Source organism: Nycticebus coucang, chromosome 7 (assembly GCF_027406575.1).
Source record: "Nycticebus coucang isolate mNycCou1 chromosome 7, mNycCou1.pri, whole genome shotgun sequence".
In the NCBI taxonomy this organism is placed as follows: domain Eukaryota; kingdom Metazoa; phylum Chordata; class Mammalia; order Primates; family Lorisidae; genus Nycticebus; species Nycticebus coucang.
The window spans coordinates 104,233,360-104,259,997 of NC_069786.1; the positions used below are offsets into that span (position 1 = coordinate 104,233,360).

At 38.4% G+C, this 26,638-nt stretch overlaps 1 protein-coding gene across 3 annotated transcripts in view; it reads left to right on the forward strand.

Moving 5' to 3' along the window:
- The window catches only part of ADAM23 (ADAM metallopeptidase domain 23), a 172,810-nt gene that overhangs the window by 127,293 nt on the left and 18,879 nt on the right, over window positions 1–26,638 (forward strand). For all 3 annotated transcript variants that reach the window (XM_053597754.1, XM_053597753.1, XM_053597755.1), the window contains exons 16-24: window positions 2,588–2,659; window positions 3,262–3,351; window positions 4,637–4,717; window positions 11,329–11,379; window positions 12,139–12,202; window positions 13,808–13,913; window positions 16,457–16,576; window positions 18,492–18,660; window positions 21,531–21,642. In XM_053597754.1, coding sequence (XP_053453729.1) covers window positions 2,588–2,659; window positions 3,262–3,351; window positions 4,637–4,717; window positions 11,329–11,379; window positions 12,139–12,202; window positions 13,808–13,913; window positions 16,457–16,576; window positions 18,492–18,660; window positions 21,531–21,642 — 865 coding nt within the window. The remainder of the gene's footprint in view (window positions 1–2,587; window positions 2,660–3,261; window positions 3,352–4,636; window positions 4,718–11,328; window positions 11,380–12,138; window positions 12,203–13,807; window positions 13,914–16,456; window positions 16,577–18,491; window positions 18,661–21,530; window positions 21,643–26,638) is intronic.

Below are 26,638 nucleotides of genomic sequence, written 5' to 3' on the forward strand. Positions count from 1 at the left end.
ACTCTTGGGCTTAAGTGATTCTCTTGCGTCAGCCTCCCAAGTAGCTGGGACTATAGGCGCCCGCCACAATGCCCAGCTATTTTTTTGTTGTTGCAGTTGTCATTGTTGTTTAGCCAACAATGGTGTTGTAAACCCACCAGCCTCGGTGTATGTGACTGGCACCATAGCCACTGTGCTATGAGCACCGAGCCTGATTTTTCTATTTTAGTAGAGATGAGGTCTTGTCTTGCTCAGGCTGGTCTCAAAAGTCCTAAGCTTAAGAGATCCTCCCACCTCATCCTCTCAGAGAGCTAGGATTATAGGCGTGAACCACCACGCCTGGCCTCCCTTGGGACTATTATGTAGAACACGTTAAATGCATCATGATTTACAAAATTTGGCAAAGCTAGAATTCTCAAACTCACCGGCTATAAAGCTTTCAAATAAGGGATTATAGACCTATAGTAGCGTATCTGGAGATGAAGCTGCTCAAGAGGCAAAAAAAGAGGATTGATGCTAATTCGCAGATAGTATAGAAATTCTAAAATGGCAAATTTCGTATTTCCTTTTAAAATAGTACTTCATTACTGGAACATAGTTTACTGCTATATAAAATGTTTAATACTCTGCAAATTGAGAGAGCAGTGATACCATATTAACCTTTTAAAAATAATCAGTGACTAATGTGGATAACTGACAGAATAATTTATTCCTATACACCCATAATTAAGTGATACTGCTGCAGTCAGAAGATGGTAGTTTGATGTCTGACATCTGTGTAAAAATCTCAGGAAGGTGGAAAAAGAAACAGGACTTATCAAGCGACCTTGCCTCATTAAAATTGGCCGCCTGCCTTTCACGGCATTGATCTCAATGCAGCAGAAATCTGAAAGCTTCCGAGTGTTTAAAATAGGTGAAATAAGTGATATTGAACTAATATGAGCTGCTGGCATTTTTGAATTGCAGTATACAAGACTAATTGTCCCTACCTTGCAGCTTACCAGGCAATTATAAACATCACGCCTGAAGAAACAACTGTAACTTGTTTGCAAAGGTTAAGGTGTCTCACAGACACATACGATCCATCAGTGGATTTCTGAAATTGCCTGTGAGTCAGAAGAAAATTATTACAATAACTTGGGAACTAAATAACAATAATTATACATCTTTAATTCCAAAAGTTAGTAGATATGGAGTTATTTCTTGTTTTAAACTACCTACCACAGTGATTAAAAAACTCTGTGGATTCCAGTAGAGTAGTTCATATGCGTATTTCAAAGAACAGACTTTCTCCCCAAGTGTTTTTAGTCAGGGAATGTATGTATATGCACGTTTTATATGTGATTTTTACATTATCCTTGTGCCTATTTTCTGTGCTTTGGGAATCTTTCCCACTGCCATATTTGTGACAGTGACTCATCTCAGCACAGAGGAAGAGTCCTTAGAGTTGGGAGATTGGGAGGCCGGGTCCAGAGTGGTTGGTCATGCTCTAGCCAGCATTTTTCTTTCCCGCTTTCTCCTGCCTGCCATTCTAAATACCACAGAGGGATGTGCTTCTCCAGTCTTCATTCAGATGTGGTGATCATGCCCACAGAAATCCTTCCCCCTAGCTGCGGGGGAAATAGGCACGTTTCTCATAAACAACTAACTACTTCCACAGTTGGGTTTATTTGGCAAGCAAGTCCACGGCACCAGCAGAATGGATTATCCCAGAAACTTGACTTTTCCACTGCTCTGGAATGATGGAGAGATTTTTCTGTGTCCATACATGTGTTTTAATATGCTTCAGACAGTGCAGATTTCTTTTCAGTGACGATGATGGGCTTGTGTTTTTAGCAAAAAATTTTTGTATATTTATTTGCATTTACTTGATTATATATATCACATTTGGCTGTAAATGAAGCATATTTCTCTTTTTGACAATTTTTATGGCTTCTCAGCTGCCTTGAGACAAGACAGCAGATTAGATATCTGTGAGTCTTATTAGCAATGCATTTTAGCTCCATTAGCAAATGTGAAAAATGATCTATTCCTTATCTCCATAGAAAGTACCTCTAATGCTAGAGGTTGTCTGCAGAGCCCATCACCAGAGAATCCCACCAAGAGATATATTCTTTATTTTTTTTGAGACAGAGTCTCAGTTACCCTGGGTAGAATGCTGTGGCATCATCATAGTTCACAGCAACCTCAAACTCTTGGCTCAGGTGGTCCTCTTGCCTCGGCCTCCCCAGTAGCTGGGACTACAGGTGTCGGCCACAATACCCAGCTACCTTTTGTTTGTTTAGTAGAGATGGCGTCTCGCTCTTGCTCAGGCTGGTCTTGAACACCTGAGCTCAAGTAATCCACCTTCCTTGGCCTCTCAGAGTGCTAGGATTACAGGTGTGAACCACCATGCTCAGCCTACCCCATTTCAAATATTTTTTAAAGTATTATTAATAGGTGAACAGTATATTCTGCACAGATATCACTTATAAGATGCCGTAACAACAGATCACAAAAGAATATCATCTGGTAGCTGATTATAGGACCATGGATGTGGCCTGGATAGTGTGTTGATTATCTGTAATAAATTGAAAAATCTTTTTTTTCTTTCTCTGATGTCTTTCAGCTGTTTGAGCCCACAGAATGTGGCAATGGCTACGTAGAAGCTGGAGAGGAATGTGATTGTGGCTTCCACGTGGTAGGTATAAGAGACCTTCCCCACCTGCAGCACAAGAGCTTACCCAGAGCAGACAGAAGAGCATTAATAAGAGGCCGTGCTATCATTCACTGTGGTCTCACTGCTTCCTTTTTGATCTCACTGATCAATGCTTAATCCCAGCTCAGACATGTTAGAATTAGTTATGTCCTTATGGCCTTGTCTGAGAAAACTTAATGGATTCTCTTAATCAGGTTCCTGACCTCTTAAAAATTTATAGCTCATATTCAGCTCAAGATAAGTTTTACTAAATCATCAAACATTCTTTCCATGTACTTTGTATTATTTTTGTCCTTATAAAACTAGATTGGGTATTAATAATGTAGTAGAGCTAATCAGGGGTAGGTCATCTGCTAAAAAATAAGCTTCCTTTTAGCTAGAGAAGCCCTTTCATAGAAGATCATACTTAGCAGAGAAATATGGCAGGAAGGAATCTGTCATGGGTGAAAGCAATTAATTCCCCAAATATTTGCTTACCATTGTATAAATCTACTCATTTGGCTTATGTGTGTCATGTGTGGAGAAAATACTGCAGGACTCCCAGGTACGGTTCTTCACTGACTCACACGAAGTATTTTCTCCAGGAATGTTATGGGTTGTGCTGTAAGAAATGCTCTCTCTCCAACGGCGCCCACTGCAGCGACGGGCCCTGCTGTAACAACACGTCCTGTCTTGTGAGTTCCCTGAGAGTTGCATCTTTTCTTTTAATTGAGAGATTAGCCAAACTATCTCCATGTGTACACGGAGCATTTTTATAGCTTGTCACAAACTTTGCTGGTTACGGTGCACATACTAGCCTGGCAGTTTTGTAGAATCAATAAATCTATTCAAATTCTGAAGGTCACAACATTTATCTTTTCTATATTATTCACTATCAACTACCTTACCCTCCAATGCCTCATTAAGAAATTATAACTATACTGCTTCCCAAGTAAACATTGAGAGTTGCCCTACTTAATGGATGAAAACCACATTAAATTGATGCATAGAAGAGGCACAACTCCTGTGGTCTTTTTAATAATATGACCTACTTATAACATTTTCCTTCAACACTTACTCTAATTTATTTTAGACCCTGAACATAGAAGCTGGTGCTCATGTTTTCCCACTGGGCTTTTAAAGCACCCTATAAAGGCAGGAAAGCTAGATAGACAAGTGATACAGGTATGTATGTTTATATGTGTGCACACACAGTCTGTGTGTGGTGTACACATGGAGGCTTCCATCTGCAGAGACCTCTAGTGGTTTTTGAAAAATATTTTTAATTTTCCTTTTTCTCATATATAAAACCTGTAATATTACCTATAACCATAAAATTATATAATTTTTATTAATTTTTCAATTCCAAAGGGTGAATACATTATGGTATTCTAGAAGGTTCTAGCTTAGTTTCTACTTGCTTCAGATCCTCAGCCAGATTATAAATTGCCTAAGGGTAATGGGACCTTTCCATCTTTTTACCCACATCTTCCCTAGACAAACTAAATAGTCTATATACAGCAGGCATTCTCTGGTGTGGCTGAAGATAATTCCTATGAATTCGTTGGAATTTGTGCATGTTTAGCTAAAGCTAGATGAATATCCAAGCTAAATAGATAAATTAGGGAAAGTTGGGTGTATATATCAGTTCTTCAGAGAGATATGTTACAGTGTTCTGCTGTTTTTGTCTTATGCCAAATCAGAATTTCTTCTGTATGTAATTTCTATCATACTGTTTTCCCGAAATAAGACTCTTGAGATAGTAGGTTTTTAAACCTGAGCATTTGATGCCTGGTTGATGATTCACCTTAGTACAGAGGGTAGCATCTGGGTCTTGTTTCTATTCTATACTGTCTCACTCATTCATAAAAAGGATTTTGTGATAGTTATGAGGGAATATAATGACTGATGGTGAATACAAGGATGCTAACCCGAAATATTAGTTAATACTAACTCCTCATATTGAATTTCGATTTGCAGTTTCAACCACGAGGATATGAATGTCGGGATGCTGTGAATGGGTGTGATATTACTGAATATTGTACTGGAGACTCTGGCCAGGTATGACAAACTGTAGTTTAGGTAGTACGTTTTTCTTGTAAATACAGGTTGACCTTCCCTTATCTGTCATGCTTGGGACCAGAAGTATTTTACATTTGGATTTTTTGATTATGGAATGTTTGAATATTCATAATGAAAAATGTGGCATTGGGACCAAAAGTTTAAACACAGAATCCATTTATGTTTCATATACACCTTATACATATAGCCTGAAGGTAATTTTATATAACATTTAAAATAATTTTTTTGCATGAAACAAATTTTGTGATTGCTGAACTGTCAGAATGCAGGTGTCACTGTCTCAGCCACTCATGTGGATTATCTGCGGTGGTTTGCCATCACTGTCATTCCTGACTCTGAGTTTATATGCTACTGATAATAATTTCTTACACTAGTTCACACTTAAGTACTTAATGTTAAGAAATGTGACATACCTAGGGAATCTTTTAGAAAAATATTTTTGCTAATAAGTGAAGTAAAATTTTTGCCAATAAGTTTGACATTAGATAAATGTATAATAAATTCCTTGAATGACACAAACTAGCCAATTTAATCAAATAGAAAAAGCTCACTGGAACAAATGAATAAATTATACTTTATCAAAAAAAAAAAAAAAGAAATGTGACATACCATTAATATAAAGAAAAAATAATGTTCAGACTAACTAAACAGCTTGGTTGCAAAACCAGGAAACCCGTATCAGCTGTTAAAATACAGCAACAACAAACAATAGGCTTTCAGTCTGCACTGCGGATGTTGTGCTCTGAACCTTTGAAAGGTTTCTGTACACTGTAGTTGTTTGGATGAGAAGAAACAACAGAAGCAGTTGAGGGACTAGGAAGTGGGTCCTCGGGGGCTGATCAGGCTTTCTGCTGGATGCCTTTTTGAATGTTCCCTCCAGACTCTTCTGCTTCATTAACACAATTGTTGTCTCTTTGATTTTATAAACTGACATGATTTCTTATCTTGTTATGAATGCACACTGCTTTAGTCCTTCAGTAAGCCCACCAGACATTTTCACCATGCGGTCTATAGGCACTTCGCCTGCCTTGCTAACAGTGTCTTCACCATCTTGTTCTCACTTAAAAATTTTGAAGCATTTCAGAGCTCACATTTAGGATTAGGGATGTTTGACCTGGTTCAAACATTTTAAGGCTTTCTGTATAGGTTACATGTGTGAATATCCTTTGGTTCTTTTTGTTTTATGTTGTGTCTTTACTTTGTTTTCTTGTTATTTTTAGCTCTTCACCATACTTTTATTTTAGAAAAGTTTGGTGTGGTTTATTTTGGACTTAGATGTCCTCTTTTCTTTTCTTTTTCTTGTTTTTTGAGACCAAGTCTCACTTTGTCACCCTCAGTAGACTCAGTAGAGTACCATGGCATCATAGATCACAGTAACCTCTTGAGCTCGAACTCTTGGGCTCAAGTGATTCTCTTGCCTCAACCTCTCCAGTAGCTGGGACTACAGGTACCTGCCACAATGCCTGGCTATATTTTAGAGACAGGGTCTCAGTCTTGCTCAGGTTGGTCTGGAACTCCTAAGCTCAAGCAATCCACCCATCTTGGCCTCCCAAAGTACTAGGATGACAGGCTTGAGCCACCACGCCCTGTCCTAGGTCTTCTTTTCCTTCAAATTTCCCCATCATAATTAGTCCTTTTCATGTGATTGATACTCAACTGACTGATTTTTCTTTCCTGGTCCTCACATCTTAAAGAGTATATTCACATGGATAAAGTGTTAATGTATAGTTCTCAAGTATTTTAAAACCACAAAATCATTTCTTCTAACCCGTTTTGGATGGAAACCCTATGTAGAAAACAAAGAACACGCAGCACTACTCTGGTCGAAGTGCGGCTGGGACGTCCCAATTAAGTCCACCTTTCTTATCTTTTTTGCCACCTGTGTCCCACACACATAGACTTCATGGCTTTGGCATGATTTTCTTCCCATTCAGATTGTTACAGCATCATTAATGTGGCATTCTAGACTTCCTTCTTTATGTAGTTTTTATGCTTTTATTTATTTTATTTTTAGTCTTTATTTTTCATTCACATGAATATTTATTGAGTGCCTGCTACGTGTCAAACACTGCTAGAAACTCTAGGATATGGCGGGGAAGGAGATAGACACGTGCTGGGTCTCATGGAAACTGCCTTCTGCTGGAGGTGGAAAGACAAGTAAGCAAAAATATCAGATGGTGGTAAGTACAAAGCATAAAATAGGGTGATGTGAAGAGTTAGCAGGGGGGTCAAGTGTCTCTTCCCGGAGGAGATGACATTGACAGAGAGACACAGATAAGAAGGAGCTGGTCAGTAAACAGTGAGGGCAGACGCTTGGCTCCTTCAATAAATGGCATGGACGCAAGAAGAGTTGGAGAATAGTGGAAACATTTCCAGAAGGAAGTCAGGAATTGGGGTGGGGGGGGCACTTGTAGACCATGGTGAAAATTTTGGATTTCATTCCACTTTCATTTTCATTCTGACATTACTTCAAAAGCATTTCCCTCTACTCCTGCGGTCTTTGTGAATACCCTCTTCACGACCACGTGAGAATCTAACATGTGGACTTATCAGTTGGGTGCTTAGGTTTGGCTTTTTATTATTTTACTTAGTATGGACGTAGACATCTTTGTGCGTTTTTAAAAGAATGTTTCTTGTTCAGGATTAGGGTAAGTTCCCAGGAGTGGGCTTACCTATTGCCAGGTTGTGTTACTGAAATGCACATTAAAGGCCGTAGCTTAATGTGAGTGCCGGGCGGGTCTCCTTGCAGGCCCCAGTTCAGGCTGTAGTAATAGGTTACCTGACGAGGTTGCGTCCAGAACAGCCTCTCCCTGAAGAGGCAGGCCCTCGCACCACGTGTAGTGTAGGGAGCAGTGGAGACCGTGATTTATTGGGTAGGCTTGCTCCCCAGAGAAGAATGGCAGAAGTGCTAGTTCTCCCCGCCAAGCTTCTCAGCCAGTCCCTCCACTGCCCAGTGGTGGGTGTGAGTGAAGGTGCAGCGTAGCTGGAGTTACAGTAAGTCAGTAACCTTCCCTGGAAAGAAGCAGGAGGGAGGAAAAACGGTTCCCAATTAACCTTTCTGAGAGGTCTTGATGTGTATTATCTGAGGCTTAATTCCAGTGACCCTTTTAAAGACATGGTACAGTGAAATATGTCCAGGCAAATGTTTTGTGTTTGTGACTTTTATGCATATCTGTTTCTTATATGTAAATAGTGTTATTTGCAATTTTTCCATAACATAGTGACATAATGTATGAATTGTGGGTTCTGTATGTAGTGACAAGCTTCCCAACAATCCTGATATACCATTTTACTGAACTACATTTTTAGTTTTAGAATATTACCATTTTTATATCCACCACATATGATTTTAGTTCTGTGTATTCAGCCCTTTTAGAAGGTTATTTTTCATTCCAATCCTTTAACTCCTGACTTGCCTTGACATTTATTGAAAATAAGGCTTGTATGATGAAAGCTCTTTGTTCAACCTGATATTCTATTGTCTAAGTAAAACATTTCTTTGTTCTTACATCATGTGTCTAAAGTGAAAATTATACTGTAAAATTAATTTTTCAGTGGTATATTAGAATAGAATATTCTTGCTAATAATTTCTTACCATGATCAGAGTGAACCCAAAATAGATAGTTGGAATAGAGGATTTTAGCCCTCCCTTTTATTTCCTAAGAGATAGTGAACTTTGAATTTAATTAATACTACTAATAATTAAGAAATCAGAATCTCTGCCTTTCTGAGAGTCAGTATTTACTGGAGACATCATGACTTTATCTTTTTATTCTATCTTTGCTTAATAATGATATCATTTTACTGATGCCTCTGAGCTACTTTTTAAGTTTACAGTTTATGACAGAATTAAGAATACTTTTGCAACTGAGAGGAATCTTTGGCAAATAATGCTGGCTGATACAATAAAGATATTTGAAAAATGTGGGAAATGTTTTTTGTTAGTGCTGTGAAATATGCCATCTAAATGGATGGTGTAACACAATTTAAAATAAACACATTTAAGTGCAACCACTATTGAAGCCTGCCTGTCTCAAGTGAACCTTCTTGTATGGCATAAAAATGGGGGCTGGAATGGTCTGTGGAGACTGAATTCAAAGCTGTACTCACAGGCTGAATAAAGTACACAGATTTATGGTTCTTCTGTTTTAAAGGTCCCTAGAGAACACGAGATGTCCCATAATTTCCCTTGTTAAACATGGAAAGCAACTGGCATTTAATAGCTTAAACTAAAAACTAATTGATTAGCAATCTCACTTGTGGCTATGAAAGTCTGTATACAATATAAGAGCTTTTTTATTAATTAATGAAGAATTCTATGAGTTTTTTTCCATTGAAACAACACAAAAGTGAAATCTAACAAATTAATTCTGCATTCCTGTTGACTGTGGTTGCAAAGAGTAAGTGAATATTAACAACAGTTGATTGATGAAATGATTGCGTTTTGAGTGGATCTGGATGGATGAAGAGGCCCCAGAGATTTCTGCTTTTGTGCGGTTGGCCCAGTTTTGTGCACTCCAAGTTTTTGTAGTCGGCCCTTGAATAGACCCAATCAAATTGAAAGCAACTTGTATGAGAGTCAGTTATTCTTTGGAAAGATGTAAAACCAAAGCACTTCACCTTGAGGTGTTCTTGAGGAAGTTACCACTTCTTAGGAATACAAAATTAGTTCTGTCATCTTTCTGTGGTAAACTTGATAAACAGCTTGATACGTGCAGAATAGAATGACCTAGTTGTAACTGTGTAGGTCACTCGTGCATTCTCATAGTCAGCCGATGGTAATTGCACACTTGCTGCATGCTCCTTGGGGGGAGGGGCAATAGGGAACAAAATGTATAAAATCTTGCTTGTGTGGAGGATGGGAAACAGAGAATGCCAGCATGGGAGAGGGTTGCAGTTTTGCAGAGCACAGTTAGAGAATGCCTCTCTGAGATGATGATACCTAACCAAAGCTCCAACGAAGGCGAGAGAGCAAGCTGTGCAGAAATCCGGGGGTAGAATGGAAGGAAAAGTGAAGGCCAAGGCCATGGGTGGCAGCATGTCTGGTGTATCCACCTGCTGTCACCTCATCCATGGACAAGTAGAAAGGGAGATCAAGGCCAGGCCTGTACTCCTAGCACTGTGGGAGGCTGAGGCAGGTTGATTGCCTGAGCTTGGGAGTCCAAGACCAGCCTGAGCAAGAGGGAGACTCCATCTCTAAAAATAGCCAAGCATTGTGGCGGGTGCCTACAGTCTCAGCTACTCGGGAGGTTGAGGCAAAAGAATCTCATGAGCCCAAGAGTTTGAGGTTGCTATGAGCCATGATGCCACAGCACTCTACCCAGGGAGACAAAGTGAGACTCTGACTCAAAAAAAGAAAGAAAGTGAGATGCTGAGAGGTGGGTGGGAGGGGATGACATGGAACTTCGAAGGTCAGTGCGTAAGCTGGGAAGCCATTTGAGCGTATTGACAGAGGATCAGCATGATCCGATGTTTATTTTTAAAGGGATCACTGTGATAGAGACTGCAGCAATATAGACTCAAAGGCAACTCAGGTAGGAGGCTACTGCCAATAATCCAGATGAGAGGTAGTGGTGGCTTAGACAGGGTGTGAGCAGTGGAGGTGGAGAACAGTAGTCAGACTCTGATTGTATTTTGAAGGTAGAGCCAGCAGGATTTACTGACAGACTGGATGGAGGGACAGTGTGAGAGAAAGAGAGGGACAGAGGATGACGGTGGTTTTGGTCTGAACCATTGGAAGGATGGGATGTCATTTACTGACATAGTGAAGACTAAGGGGGGACCTTGGTACATATTGTTTCCTATTTATTTGCCATGACTGTGTATTATTTTCTCTTCATATTTGCTCTGAACACTAGGTAGAGACTGACTTTTTCTTTTAGTTCTTTTAAATGTGGTAAATAATATGCACAGAGTCAAAAATCTTAACTTACATGGGATAACTTTTGGGGAAAATGAAGTATCCTTTTATAAAATCTACACTTGATCTTAGCTAAAAGTGAAAAATGATTTCTTTGATAAAGTTATTTGGTAAATAGACCTGTAAGAGAAGTAACCATCACATCACAGACTGTTCTAGTAACAAGTCTATAGTTTGAGAAATTAGAAATATAATAGAGAGATGGCTCTCACATTGATCTGAAAGGCCAGGGTTTACTTGGTTTCAGTAACCTATAGGTGAATGTCACCAGGTCAAGCACTGACATTTTCACAGTGCCAAGCGAGGTCTCGTAAATTAGTTCTTGAATATGTCCACTTATGTATAACAAGCTGATTCACTTCCTTCATTGTCCCTTTTAAATCTTCTATTTTTAACTCCATAGGTAATCGAATGTAATTTGTTATTTTAGTCTCCTTCCAAGTAAACAGACAAATATATAAAAAGCATCTACTGTATGAGACTAATTTATTTTTACCAATAACAGGAGAATCAATTTGGATAACCTACTTAAGGAGCTACATGCATTTTTCTAAATGTTCCTAAATTTTAATTCACTGTGTTTGCATGTTTATGCATTTTTACATATTGTGCACATGATCTGAAGGTATTTAGCATGCTGAACATTAACTAAAAAGATATGTTTTTCAGTGCCCACCAAATCTTCATAAGCAAGATGGATATGCATGCAATCAAAATCAGGTACGCTGGGCTGTAAGTTTTAAAGGTAATTTTAAAAGGATTAGTTGGAAAGATTTTTTTTTCTTTTTGGTAAATGTAAATTTGAAGAGAAATTTATTCAAATCATTATAGTGGGGTTCAAAGTCAGTTCCTTCATGTATACTGAATGTTAAATATAGTTAACTCTGATCCAGATTGAGAGACAAGAAAAAAAAATGTAATGGCTGAAGAATTAGGAATTAGGAATCTTTGACTAATTTATTGAGTCATGACCATCTTTCATTAATTTCAGCCTGTCTACTGTGGGGACGTATGGCAATTTTCTATGCTTTTTTCCCCTGAAGCTATGTTACAATCTAAGCATTTATACACAGAAGAAGTTAAAAATGATTCTGATATCACTCAAAGAAATTACCATTTTTCCCCCCGAGGTGGGTAGAGTATCACAAGAATGGAAAATCAAATGTACCAATTTTTGTTCTCCATAAAATTTAAAATTTTTGATGATTAGTTTGGGTTTTAAGTGCCATACAAGGAGGGCTATTCTGAGTTCTGTGAAACTAACACACTACCTACTGTGCTAACAGGGCAGGAGTTTCAAATTTGTAACTGCTGTGCTTCTCTTTAAGAGGTTTGTGATTCTTATTGGTCACTATGGTTATATTAGGATATGGAATTAAAAGAAACCTTAGCTAAGTCAACTAGAATGAAATCTCGTGGTAAAAATTTTGGGGAGAATGAGCTGACTCCGTGTGCCTCACATGTCACTTCTGTCTTCAGGGCCGCTGCTACAACGGCGAGTGCAAGACCAGGGACAACCAGTGCCAGTACATCTGGGGACCAAGTAGGTCGTATCTTCCTGCTCAGTGGTCACACTTACAGTTACCTCTTAACATTGTTCTTCTCTGCCAGTCTTGCTGAAAGAAATGCACAGCTTGGATTAATATTTTAGAAAAAAAAGCTAAAAAGGGTGAGAATAAAGAGAACTGTGAATCTTAGTCACAAAAACTATAGAAAACAACCACTTAAGTTGGGATGTGTCATCAAAGCCAAACATTGTCCTTCAGTGGCTGTGATTCTCAGAGAAGGGATGTTGTAGCCCAGTGGTTCTCACCCTTCCTAATGCCGTGGCCCTTTAATACAGTTCCTGTGGGTCGCGACCCACAGGTTTAGAACCGCTGTCTGTAGTCACTTGTAGTGAGTGGATGGAGTGCAGAGGTTATATTCATTATCCACTACCTTGGATTTAACTTTTAGGCCCTTTCTTCTCCCCACTAACACATACCAGTTAGCTTTCTCTTTTTTTGTCCCAGGAGAGTAATAGACTTATTTTTTTTTAATTCTCTTATTTACACTACCAGTTCAAAGTGAAATACAGATACTTCCCGAGGTGCAACAGGCACACGATTGTGACTCTCAGTCCTTTGCCTAAACATTAACACGTGTTCTCTTCCCCACACTTGCAGTGCCTCTCCAATGAACGCCTGGTCAGGAGGGCCAGCGGGGAAGTGTGAGAAGCCTTGGACTTTACTAGCCTTGCTGGCTGAGGCTGGGCTCCCCCAAAGGAAAAGAAAGCACACAATAGGAAAATGGGGCCCCAGGCACAAGTGATTTCAGAGTTTGGCAAATATCATTTCTCTAAAAGATTTATAATCGGCGTTTTCAGTTTTGCCAGAAGAAAGATAACAGAGACACATTTGTCTTTTAAAAGTTAAAATATCAAAACCCAGGTACCAACATAAAATCTAATGGTTTACAACTTTATAATCAATGTCCTACAATTATTAAAAAACAGGATTAAGAATATTTATTTGGGCTCGGCGCCTGTAGCTCAAGTGGCTAAGGTGTCAACCACATATACCAAAGTTGGCGGGTTTGAATCCAGCCCAGGCCTGCCAAACAACAATGACAACTACAACCAAAAAAAAATAGCTAGGCATTGTGGCAGGCGCCTGTAGTCCTAGCTAATTGGAAGGCTGAGGCAAGAGAATCGCTTAAGCCCAGGAGTTGGAGGTTGCTATGAGCTGTGATGTCATGGCACTCGACCAAGGGTGACAGCTTGAGGCTCTGTCTCAAAAAGAAAGAATCTTTTAATTCCTGCTAATAATTATTCCCACCTCCTACCTTCAAACCCACCAAAGAGAATTGGAAAGAACTCTATTTCTCAGGTTAAAAATAGTGTTGTGTTGGAGTTTTGCTTGTGTTAGCATACAAGAGCCAATTGTTAAATTTTTAGGAATTTTACAAGCCAGTAGATGTCACAGTGATAGCTTGAAATATTCTATCATCCGTGGAACATTTATATCATGGAAACTAACAAATGCTATGGATTAGGATTCTTGTTTTCATTTTCCAGAGAATGAGTTGTTAACCTTTCACTGGCACATTACTGGTTAGGGGCAACAAAGAGAACTATAATTAATTTTCTTCTCTTGTCCATCTTCAAAAGAGGCTGCAGGGTCTGACAAGTTCTGCTATGAGAAGCTGAACACAGAAGGCACCGAGAAGGGAAACTGTGGGAAGGACGGAGACCGATGGGTCCAGTGCAGCAAACAGTGAGTGGTCAGCTCTGGCTGGACTGGACTTGGAAGCCCTTGGCAAATGCAAAATGAGCAAAAAATAAAAGTTACCGATTCTTTATGAATTTTGAATTATTCAAAAATTTAAAGTATATATTTTGAAAGTGCATTAGTGTATCTAGAGGCCATGGCTGTGGACTAAACTGTTTGCGGTGCCACCGACTCATGGCATTTCTGTAAAATTCAGAAAATTTCTCACATGCTGTATTTTACTTGATTCTCACTCTGAAAAGATACTTTGCCAAAGTGTTAACAAATTAATATTAGGTTTTAGTTGTGTACTTTTGCTAGAATGTACGGCCTATATAGTATACGCAGAGTTTAGGAGGCAAAATATATAGGACGTATATATTTTGGGGACCATTCAAAGTGAAATAATAACATTTTTGATCATTTCACAAGTTTAACACCATTTAATCAGACATCTAATGACTATACCAGATATTTTTCCCCCCATCTGAAAAGAATCTAGTTAGTGAATATTGGAGGCATTTTACCTCAGGACACTTTGGTGATATTTTCCTTGGATTAGGTGAGGAAAGTTAGAAATCTAATTTAGTGGGTTATTAAGGTTAATTCAATAACTTAGGTCTGTGGAATCATTAAGTTACAGGCCAAAGCTCCTCCATTTTCCTTCCATAGCAAGGAAGATTCTTCTCCCAGTTTTGATGCGGAGCGAGGATTTATGGGCAGCTTCATTTCTCTGTTCAGTGATATGTACATTGTTCTTTGTGAGACTTGACAATTCCAAGTCTTGGATATTGAATAAGGCCTTAAAAGGCAATAAATCTTTAACATTCAACCAAAATAATGGGGAACAGAGCTAAACATGTGTTGTCTTGTAGATGAGGTGCAGATGTTCCCAGATGCTGATCCCCAGTCCTTAAGGTTCCAGAAAGTAGGAAGAAAGGGGGTCTGAAGCAGTCAGAACCCACGAGATTGAACTCCTCTGAACTTGATGAGCTGCATTCATTGCCTCCGTGTCCTGGAGGACTAATTATTTCTCTGGGTCTCTGTGCCTTCAAAACATTTGGGAGGCCTTGCATTATAGTAAAAGATAGCCTTGGACTCTCGGGTAATAGAATCCCCCACCCCTAATGAGTGAAGGAAAATTAGTCATGTGTTTTTTTTTTAAGACTTTAAAAAAACATGAAGGATAATACATAAACAGACAAGTGAGTGACACAAATAGACTTTTTACTGAATAATTATGATGTGAACTGCTATGTAACCCCTTCCTGGATCAAGAAATCACAGTTCCCCAGAACTAATGTCCCTTCCCAGGTCCTTCTGTCCCAGAGGTACCTTCATCCTGACTTCATCCTGGCAGTTGCTTTCCTGCCTTTTTTAAAAAACAGTTTTATTGCCCAAGTTTTTATCTGTAATATTTTATGTGCTATTTTGTATTTTCCTTCTTAAATTTAGCATTTTATAAGTTTTCTGTGATGTGTTTAGCTGTCTGTTTATTTTTGTCATTCATGTGCTTTATTTTCTATATGCACATATGAACATACTACCATTTAGTGCTCTGTTCCGTGTTGGTGAACATTTGGGTTCCTTCCTTGCTTTGGCTCTCAGGAACATTCTGTGCATATACGTTTGCATGCGTTTCTCTAAGGCCTATCCCCGGTAGAAAGTTGACCTAGGGAATGTATATTTTCAGTGTCATCAGATGATGTCAAACTACTTTCTACCATGACTGCATAGTAGACTCTACCATCAGTATTACACATTTAAGAATTTTCTTGTGCCTCATTCTCACCAATACTTGTTATTGTCAGACTTTTTAAACTTTTACTAGTCTGGTAAGTGTGACCTGCTGTATTATTCTGCTTTTAATATGTATTTCTCCATATTACAAATGGACTTTAGCATATTTGCATACATTTATTGGACATGGATTTCCTTTTTTGTGATGGGCCACCACAAGTATTTTTGGAGTTATTATTTGCTTAACAGATAGACTGGAGGTAGACACCCACTTGGTGAGTGAGTCATTTGACAGTGTCACTTGGGACCCAGGTGATTTCTACCTCTCTGCAATCCTTAGCGTGTTGAGGTTTTATCCTCATGCTGTGGACTCAGGACTTTGAGGTCGATGCGGAAGCTGCACATTCAAGGGTGGGCAGTAGGAATAGGAAAAAAAGATCTTCTCCCTGTCAGAAAGCAAAATTGCCCCAGAAATTCCTGGCTGGCTTTTCCTCATATCTTTACAGCACAAGGGCCACTCTTAACTCTAGGAAGGAGGGAGTGGCATGGATAGGAAAGTGCGGGGAGGCTAAGTCAGTGCCATGACCAGCTTAGGTACTAGTCATAACCTGTCTTTCAGGGGTGGGCACTTTGCCGCTCCAACGAAACCATGATCTTACTAAGCAAAGAGGGGGTTATAGCCAGCCAAGGATATCTGAACAAGTGATTTTGCTTAGAAGAGACAAGATATTTAAATTTTTAAAATATGTTTGGACTGGATAATTTTGATTTTTTTAACTTGTCTGTTTTTCTTTTTTTAACATGTTCAGTGATGTGTTCTGTGGATTTTTACTCTGTACCAATCTTACTCGAGCTCCACGGATTGGTCAACTTCAGGGTGAGATCATCCCAACTTCCTTCTACCATCAAGGCCGGGTGATTGACTGCAGGTAACATATTATATGTTGAAAAACCTAATAAAATGTGAGAATTACAAATTAAAAAAATTAAAATCTGAAAAGAACAATAATCAATGATATTTTTAGTTCTTAGAAGAGGAAAGTTGGCTTAGATTATTTTTAGTTCTTAGAAGAGGAAAGTTGGCTTAGATTTTATTATCACCTTTCATGTTGAGAGTAAATTTAAAAGTAGTTATATACTGATTTGAAAATCACATTTGCTCAAAATTTTACTAGTTGTTAGTAAAGAGACTTATAATCTTTAGAGCAGAATTATGATACTTATTTTAAGCTGTAGTTAAAGTTTTTGAGCATTGGAAACTGGCATTCTTTGAACACTATGTGTTTTACTTTTGTGACCCACCTTCCTCCAAAAAAAGTTTCAAGTACATATCATGTAGCATGTGTCTGGCTTAGAAGCTGGGTTATCAAATACCAATAACAGATGAAAAATATTTATTAAAATGTTATCTATATCTGCAAGCAAGCATTTGGTATCCACTTGTCTATAAGTAAATAGTACGTGGCATGATTTTTATTGTTTTTAACCAGGGCATCATCTTATATTCCAAATGAGGATTATCCCCTTCCAAGTAGCCATAATTCTTAGATGCTGTTCTCTTACTTCATGCTGTGGGTATTGCTCAAAACACTTTTGGGATTCTGCCTACAGAATTGCCTTCAACATCTGAAAGTTTTTATTTTTAATATTCTTAGAATACCAAAGCTCCACCTTAAATGAGAGAATTATCCAAAAGTAATTTTGAACAAATTTTAATAAATTGATTGGGTTCCAAATTGGACAATGTACTGTCTTGGTCAAATGGTTACTGCTTTTCTGTCTTTTAAATGACTCTGGTGGCAATTCTAACTGAGTTTTACTCCAAGGGAGCCTTTCTGGAATAAACTTGTAGTCTTCAAAGCTAATTACCTTGGTGCACACAACCTTTCTTCAATGGGTGTGTTTTCATATGTCTTTAGATATAATGGACTTATTAAATTATATTGTTGTAAACCAAACAAGAATTATTTGTAAAATATCCAGCAAGATATTCTATTAGAAATTATGGCATTGATTATCATTCATGTTCAAGTTATTTCTCATTTTGAAATTTTACAAGCATAAGTCATGCACTAAAGTGTGAGAGAATATGTTTCAGTCAATGATGGATTGCACATAGGACAGTGGTCTCTGAAGATTATAATACAATAATTTTTACCGTACCTTTTATGTATTTAGATACACAAATACTTCTGTGTTAGAGTTGCCTACTATAATCAGTATGGTCACGTGCTTTAGAGGCCTGTAACCTAGGAGCAATGGGCTATAGTGTGTAGTGGGCTTTATTATCTGGGTTTGTGGAAGTAAGTACACACAATGTTGAAATCACCCAGTGACATGTTTCTTAGAACTTAACCTGTCATTAAGTGAGGCATGACGGTAAATATTAATAGAAAAGAACTAGGAATTTTTTGATCATGGATAATTAAATCCTCTGAAGTAATAATAATAATTTCCTTTTGTTGTTTTCCCCAATATCTGCTTATTTCTACACATCTGAAAGCTTTGGAGAGCTAATGACATATTTGCTCCTGTTCTCCTACACACCTCCTCCCCTGCGCTTTCTGTGGGTCTTGAAAACAAGTGAAGATTTAGAATACACTTCATATGAATGCCATTTTTTCCTGATGATGTGCAGTGTAGTAATGAAAATGAAAGATCGTTTCCTAATGCTCTTTATTAAAGAGAGTTGAGAAAGGAGAAAGAGGAAGAGAAGAATGGGACATGCTGGGAGAAACCCAGGTCCACTGACAGTCTCTTTAATTTCAGGAAGAGCAAGCCTCATGCTGATGTTCTGTTTCTAAATGTGGTGCTAATGGTTTATGGATATTTTTCTCCTTTTAGTGGTGCTCATGTAGTTTTAGATGATGATACAGATGTGGGCTATGTGGAAGATGGAACGCCATGTGGCCCGTCCATGATGTGTTTAGATCGGAAGTGCCTACAGATTCAAGCTCTAAATATGAGCAGCTGCCCGCTTGATTCCAAGGGTAAAGTCTGTTCAGGCCACGGGGTAAGTAGGTGTCAGTGTTCCAGCTGGAACCTTCGTTATTGGGTATCCTCCAAGTTCACGGTGGTTAGACTTCCAATTCTGCCATCCCCATGTCATTGCTGTTGTTAATACTGATTATGGTAATTTTCTTCATACCCTTATCTGGTAAGAATAAACCTTGTGTTAATTTAGCTTCACTTTTGTTATTTCTTTTATTGCTGGCTATTTGTATTCTCTATATTCGCCAGATATAATTTGACATCTGTATTAGTCAACGTTCTCAGAGAGCAGGACAAATTGGAGATTGATCTATAGAGACATAGCTGGGGGCTTCCCACTTGGATTCCCCAACCACCGCCAGTGGTTCTGTTCCCCCTCCTTTGCTTTCCCCTCTTTCGCTGATCATGCTTATCAATCTTGCCATCAATGAACTCTCTCCTGTTGCTTAAAAAATATCTATATATATATATAATATAGCTATATACAGTATATGTAGAAAGAGATACATGATAAAGAACTGGCCCATGGAGGAGGGAGTAGCAGGGAGACTGAGTCTGAGTACAAATCCTTGAGAACCAGCAGAGTTGATAACGTAAATCTCATCAACTGGATAAGATGAGATGAAGTGTCCTAGCTCATGCAGTGAGGCAGAGAAAAAAGGGAGGCAAGTTCCTCAATTCTTCTTTTTGTCTCTAGGCCCTCGATGGGTTGAATGGTACATACCCACATTGAGAAAGGCAGTGAATTTTATTATAGAGTCTACTGATTCAAATGCTAATCCTGTCTAGAAACATCTTCACAGACATGCCCAGAAATAGTTGCATCAGGGCCTACTCACCTGGACATGTAAAATGAATTATCCCAATATCTGGAGTTGGAAGAAAACTGATATGATTCCTAAGGGAACCCCATGTGACTATTTTGTGCAATTCAAAGCAACTTAAATAGGGCCGGGCGCTGTGGCTCGCACCTGTAATCCTAGCACTCTGGGAGGCTGAGGCAGGTGGATTGCCTGAGTTCACAGGTTCAGGATCAGTCTGAGCAAGAGCCAGACCCCATCTCTAAAAATAGCCAACCATTGTGGAGAGTGTCTGCAGTCCAGCTGTTTGGGAGGCTGAAGCAAGAGGATAACTTGAGCCCAAGAGTTTGAGGTTGCTGTGAGCTATGACGCCACGCACCCTACTGAGGGCAGTAAAGTGAGAGTCTGTCTCAAAAAAACAAAAAAACAACTAACTTAAACCATCTCAGTAATTCACTTTGAGCTAATTCACTTTGAGCTAATTCTCAGTACACATACTGAGTGTCTGTATGTACAGGATTACACTAGACTAGAGGTTGAATCACAGACGTGATTCTCATGTGTAGAGATGTACCGTTATGGTTGGACCATTGTTACCCAAAGAGAAGATGCTGTCCCTCTTCATACTTGCATATACCTGTAATTCTGTGAACAAAGTGTTTGGACTAGTTGCCCTTACTGCAAGCCTAGGCTTCCCATCGAAAATTAAATTTAATAATTGTTTAAATTGGGCCTAGCAAAAAGAAACCCTTTCAAAATGTATATAGACTTCAGAAATGGAATAAAGATATGTGAAGAAACTGAGAATATTAATATAAAAGGCAGATGCTAGAATAGTAAGAATAACCCCAAATGGACAGATGGGCACATGATGTGGAGCAGAACAAGGCCCATGAAGCTTGTGCCCAGCAACAATCCAGAGTTTTTGTTCTGGTTGAATCATGGGCTCATGGAGGCTGGATAGCTTAGTGATTGAGAACATGGGTTTGGGGGCGAGAAAGGATCCTGGGGCTGCATTCCTGGCTCTGCTTCTTGCCATCCCATTTGACTTTGCTCAAATCACTTAATCCTCTCTCAGCCATTATGGTGCTGGTGTGAGGATTACATGAAATCTTTGCATGAAGCATTTAACAGAGGTACGCAGCGCACAGCAAGCACTCAGCAATTACTATATTAAAGTGAAATCACCAGGCAGTCTTTTCAGTTATTTCAGTTTTTGCTCTGAAAACATAATACTTAATGCATACAAAGGCCCTAAGTTCTTGTTCACTCCCACTCCCACTTTCTCATCTGTTAAAAGAAAACAAAACAAAACAAAAAACCACCTTCAGCCTTGTTAATCATAATCCTTGCATTATAGCGTTTAAGATTACGAAAGCTTCTAAGTTTCACTTTATCATCTCTAAAAATCTGTCTCTGAATGTGTTTCACAGGGAGATAAGGGCTCAGGTGGGTTTGCTTTTTGTTTTCCATCTAAATTACAAGTCCATTCCAGCACGCTGCTGGGTGCCCAGAGAAAGAGAGAAAAGAGAGAAAGATCGTTCTGGGTCTCCGGCCTGGCTGGCTGAGAGCAGCAGAATGACAATTGTCAGGAAGGCAGGAGGGTGCTTGTTTGGCACAACAAGTGAGTTTGATGTTTGACTCCATCAGATAACATCGTGCATTGGTGACGTGTATCTCCTGGTCTTTGTACCTCTGCGGGAGCCTCTGGAGCCCAAGATTCATTGAGTTAAGCAGTTGTGCTTTTAAACTATGTTTCTAGAAGCAGCTACTGCTGAGAAAAAAACAAACAAAAAACCCCACAAACTACCATGTCAGACATTTGTGTATGTAATTAACATCAACACAAATCATTCAGATTCAAGAATTTTCTTATTTATTTTTCTATAATTAATGGAAAGATAATCATTCAGCAATTTAGTCTGTGTATCATTTCCTCTCGTCTAGTGCTTAAAACCAGGGGAAACTTTTTAAACATATTTTGAATGGTTTTAAAGCTTCCTCTCCCTGTCCCCTGTCTGTTTTACTTGCGTCACCATGACCTTACAAACCTCAGTGAAGGTGCCCTATCACTGTTCTTTTTTCTTCACAGGTGTGTAGTAATGAAGCCACCTGCATCTGTGATTTCACCTGGGCTGGGACAGATTGCAGTATCCGGGATCCAGTTAGGAATCCTCACCCCCCCAAGGATGAAGGACCCAAGGGTTTGTGTGATTTCAGTTTCAATACATGGCATACGGAACTCATTGTCACTGCTCCAGCATACCATTATAACTCTTTAATAGATTTGAGAGGAAACGCATTAGAATAGCTCTTTTTACCATTAAAATGTATAATTCATGTTACTGCAGAATTAAGTGTTCTGTATAGATCATATCTTAAAAATGTGTTTGAATTACCTCTCTGTCTAGAGCTGAGATTAGGAAAAAGTAAATATACTCATTTCCTTTAAGATAGTTTGTTCCTCCTTTCAACATCATTCTTTTTCTATGTTCACAAATGCTAATTACATTATAGTTTGCCTAAGGCGCTATGCAACTTTTCTAATAGCTAGAATCTTTTTCTGTGACATGAGACTCTGGTCATTTCTCCATAGTTTAATCCATTTAGAGAGAAGCTGTAACCTTCCAAGCTCTTTTTAAATACTCACTTGCTTAGGAAGGAGTTGGAATTTTTCAAAGGACTTTAATTGTTCAAGAAAAATGTGAAAGATCTGTACCTTTGTTTTAATCGATCATTAAGAGGAGAGAAATTAGAATTTTAGAATTAGAAGGCATCTCAGTGACTACCTAGGACCATCCTCTGATTTTGCGGATGAGAATGCCTGGGCCCTAAGCTCAGGTGACATCATTTTCAGGGAACAGGAGGAAAGTGGGGATCTCAGGGCCTGATCTCAGACTCATGCTCTCTGCTGTTCCATCACACATCGTCTTATAATGGAGTATGCAGTGGTCGTTTTCTTCTTATTCTCTCCATTACCAACCCTAAGATGATTCTCACATACCTAGAAAAGCCGTCAGTCACAATAGGCTTACTACAGAATCAATAGCCTATACCTGAAAAACCAAAAAATTACTAGGACAAATTTAGATACAGCAGCAGTGACAGTGTACATTAGCTTCTTTTTCATGATACTGCTAATGGTACTTTGTAAGTAACCACCGTGCTTTCCTCCTACAGGTAGGAAAATAAATAAAGGAATAGTATCATAGTAATCAGCTTAGCTTTGGATGAAAGTTCATTTAAATTGAACATCAGTATAGTTCACATGGGAAAACAGGACTTGAAAGGCATATGAAGCTCTGCAGTCCTCAGTTCCTGAAGAGACTCAGGCTGATTCAGGTGCCTGTGAATTAACAGCTAACAGTGGGTGTGTTGAAACACATTTTTTGCATTTGCTTAACGTGGCCATGATAGGAAGATTCTATAAGAATCACAATCACTTCCTCACAGTCTATTTTTGTTCTCCTTCTATTTCTAACAGGGAACGTATTCCACTTTTATACTTAGGCTTTTGTTACTTTAGAACACAAAAGTCTTAGATCCACCTTCTAAAGTTAGATTTGGAGAAGATTTAGGCTCTGACAAGAGAAGCAGAGGTTCATTCTTTCCATATTTTTTTTGTTTAAGATTTAGATGCTGTTTCCTCAAGTGGTGGCATCTTGCCTGAACAGATGAGCAGAGCTGAGTTTACCTATTCTGTGCCCTTTCTTTGGGAAGGGAGGGGATTGTTAACTATTGTTCTGTCTATTTTCCATTCCTTCACCCTCCCATCCTAGAAAAGTTACTTGGGAGGCATGAACAGCTCTACCTCCTAGGAAAAAGGGCACTCACAGCTGCCTTTGTTCTGCTTTCTCCCCATTTAACATGGTAGTGTTCTCTACTGTCTTTTTCTAAAAAAAAAAACAAAACAAAAAATTTTCAGTCATTCAAGTAAGACATGCCAATTGTAGAAAAATTTGAAAACACAGAAAAGAAATACAGAAAGAAAATAAAAATCGCCCTTAATCTCACAACTCAGAGATAATCGTTGTAAGCATTCTGCAATACTTCTTTCCTATCGCATGTTTTAATTTTTCATTCTTTTTTATTTATTTATTTATTATTGGGGATTCATTGAGGGTACAATAAGCCAGTTACACTGATTGCAATTGTTAGGTAAAGTCCCTTTTGCAATCATGGCAAGACATAAAGTGTGATGCACACTAAGGCCCCACCCCCTCCCTCCATCCCTCTTTCTGCTAATTTTTCATTCTTAATGAAGACAACAGAGTCATTTAAAATTTTTGAAGTCATTTTAAAATTCTTGAAATCCTTATGAATTTCTAATAATCTTGATTAAATTGAAAATACGTCACTCAATAAATAGTTCTTTAAATTCTTACATTCCCAGAAAAATCAAAAATTTTAGTGTTGTGAAACCTCTGTCTATAAATATTTATCTATTTATATTTTTGCTGCCTCTAGAGAAAACTCTTTTAATGTGCTAGTAAAATGGGAAACAACAGATATTAAACATTTTAAAGCTTTGTTGTAGATTTTATGATTTTAATTTTGATATTCAGGTTAAAAGAAGAAGCTAAGTGAGAAACTACATACTTTCAGTTTTATTTTAATCCATTTAGGAAATATTTATTGGCTGTCTACTATTTAAAAGGTAGCACATCTTTGGCACACAGTAGACACTCAATAAATATCATATCCTTCCCCTTTATATAAAGGAAATGAAATGCATCATAGTGCTGATTTTCAGTTTATGTATATCCAGCTTTGCTGACGAGTAACAGGTAATGAACTCAAAATAATGTAACAATTAGTATGCTATTAACTGTAGGTTCAACAGTGTGGGCGGTGCCAGAGTTTTCCTTGAAACTCCATGCTGTGTGTATTTTCTCATGATTCAGTTGGTTTAGTTGGCACTTGCCTTATTGGGCACAGTGTTTGGGCCCTCCCCAAATGTTCACATATAATGAGTGACACCCATGATGGTCTAGCCGCCAGTCACATCGTAGACAAAGGTTTTCTGTATAGATGCAGTGAGAGGGTATTGGAAATGTTTAGTTTTATTTAATTTCAATGTGCTTCTTTGATAGGGAAAAAAATACAAGAATCATGATAAAAATATTACCCTTTATGTAATGAATATGGGCAGAAAAGATAAATTGTACCCAGTTGCCCTTTGGATCAAGACTAAATTAGCAAAAATACAGGCAAATTCTGTGACTCTGTTTTCATTGATTGGAGAATGTCAGAACAAACCCATGTGTTTGGGGTTTTTCTTTTATTTTAGCTATAAGTTCCTAGGAGAATAAAACATTGAGCCTATGCGTTGGAGTAGGGACTAACAGCATACCTGATAGCATTACTACTGTGGCCACTGGGCACTTAACAACACTTGTCCTCCATCGAGCCGCAGCTTCAAGCCTCTAGATGATTCACTTCAGCTTCTCAAACCAAATTATTGAAAGGCTCTCAAAACACAAACCATGTGAGCAAAGATTTTTTGAAAAGATTTCTATATTACTTTACTTTTTCTGCATGGTCATTTATTTCACATCTGAAAACTCTTCTGGCCTTTCCTTGTTTCCATTGAAATCACTGAAGGAAATTATTTTGGTTTATTCTGCAAGAATAGAATTTATTCCAACTCTATTAGAAGGTGTAGAATTTCCACCTAGTGTAGGGAGATCCTTGTCAAGTACCTTTAACTTTTGTCACTCTGTCGTCATCTTTACATGGTGCTTGTTATGGAATATGATGGAACTTTTCTCATTTGATGGTTTACATCACCATTATAAAGGGAAGAGAAGAAACTGGATCATGCCAGATGTTGTCAGTGATATGTTGAGGCAGAGACATTGTTTCTGGGAAGCTTTGGTCGGACCTTTTCATTGTGATCATAGTCATCAAGTCAGAGATAGAAAGGGCCTTAGAAGCAATTCAGTCCAAACTTGCCATTTCACCAATGAAAAGACTAAATTAATTATCAGCATTAACAGCCAGTTAGTGGCAGAGCAAAAAATAAAGTATAATCAACTGACCTTGAGCCAAATACTTTTTTCTAGTATACCACTCTGCCTCATTTAAAGCTGAGCATTAAGTTATTCTACTAGTTCTTGTAACACAATATTAAGTAGAAAGGGCAAAACAATAACCAAGCAATTATCAAACTAATTAGCTGACCATTACTTATTCATGGTTGTTTTTATAAAATTAGAGGAAAAAAAGAAAGTATTATATTAGTAGCAGTTAGTATTTTTAAAATAACAGCTTTTCAGTCTGCTTTCTAAGGTATTAACCTTGAGGAGTATTATTTACAGTTACCTTTTGCAGTGTATCTTTCTGGTGACTTTGTGAGTACACAAACTGTTGATTTTGTAGTTCAGAGAATTAGGTATGAGAAGTTATGTTTATCGTACCTGATATGCTCGTGTATAACTATGTGTCACCCAGGCATCTTTCTCATTAACAATGCCTCAACAATAACTTAAGGAATTAAGGTTATGGGGGGGGGGGGAAGCAGAAAGAGGGACAGAGGGAGTGGGGTGGGGCCTTGGTGTGTGTCACACTTTATGGGGGCAAGACATGGTTGCAAGAGGGACTTTACCTAACAATTGCAATCAGTGTAACCTGGCTTATTGTACCCTCAATGAATCCCCAACAATAAAAAAATAAATAAATAAAATTTTAAATTTTTTAAAATTTTCAAGGGCTGGGTATAGTGGCTCACACCTGTAATCCTAGCACTCTGGGATGCCAAGATGGATGGATTGCCTGACCTCACCAGTTCAAGACCAGCTTGAGCCAGAGAGAGACCCCATCTCTAAAACATAGCCAGGTGTTGTGGCGGACGCCTGTAGTCCCAGCTACTTGGGAGGCTGAGGCAAGAGGATCATTCAAGCCCAAGAATTTGAGGTTTCTGTGAGCTGTGATGCCACGGCAGTTTATTAGGTGCAAGAAAAGGAGACTCTGTCTCAGAAATAAATAAATAAACAAATAAATAAACAAATTTTCAGTAACTGAGTTTATTTTGCTTCGGTTCAGAAAAACTCCCTACTTTCATTGACAGCATAACTGTCTGAAATATATTCTATTATGAAATGATTTATTTTGCATCCTTTTAGACATTTTTCCATGTATCCAGAAATGAACTTGAAATATTTCTTTTATTTTGTGGAAAAGGGTAAGGAGATTTGATTA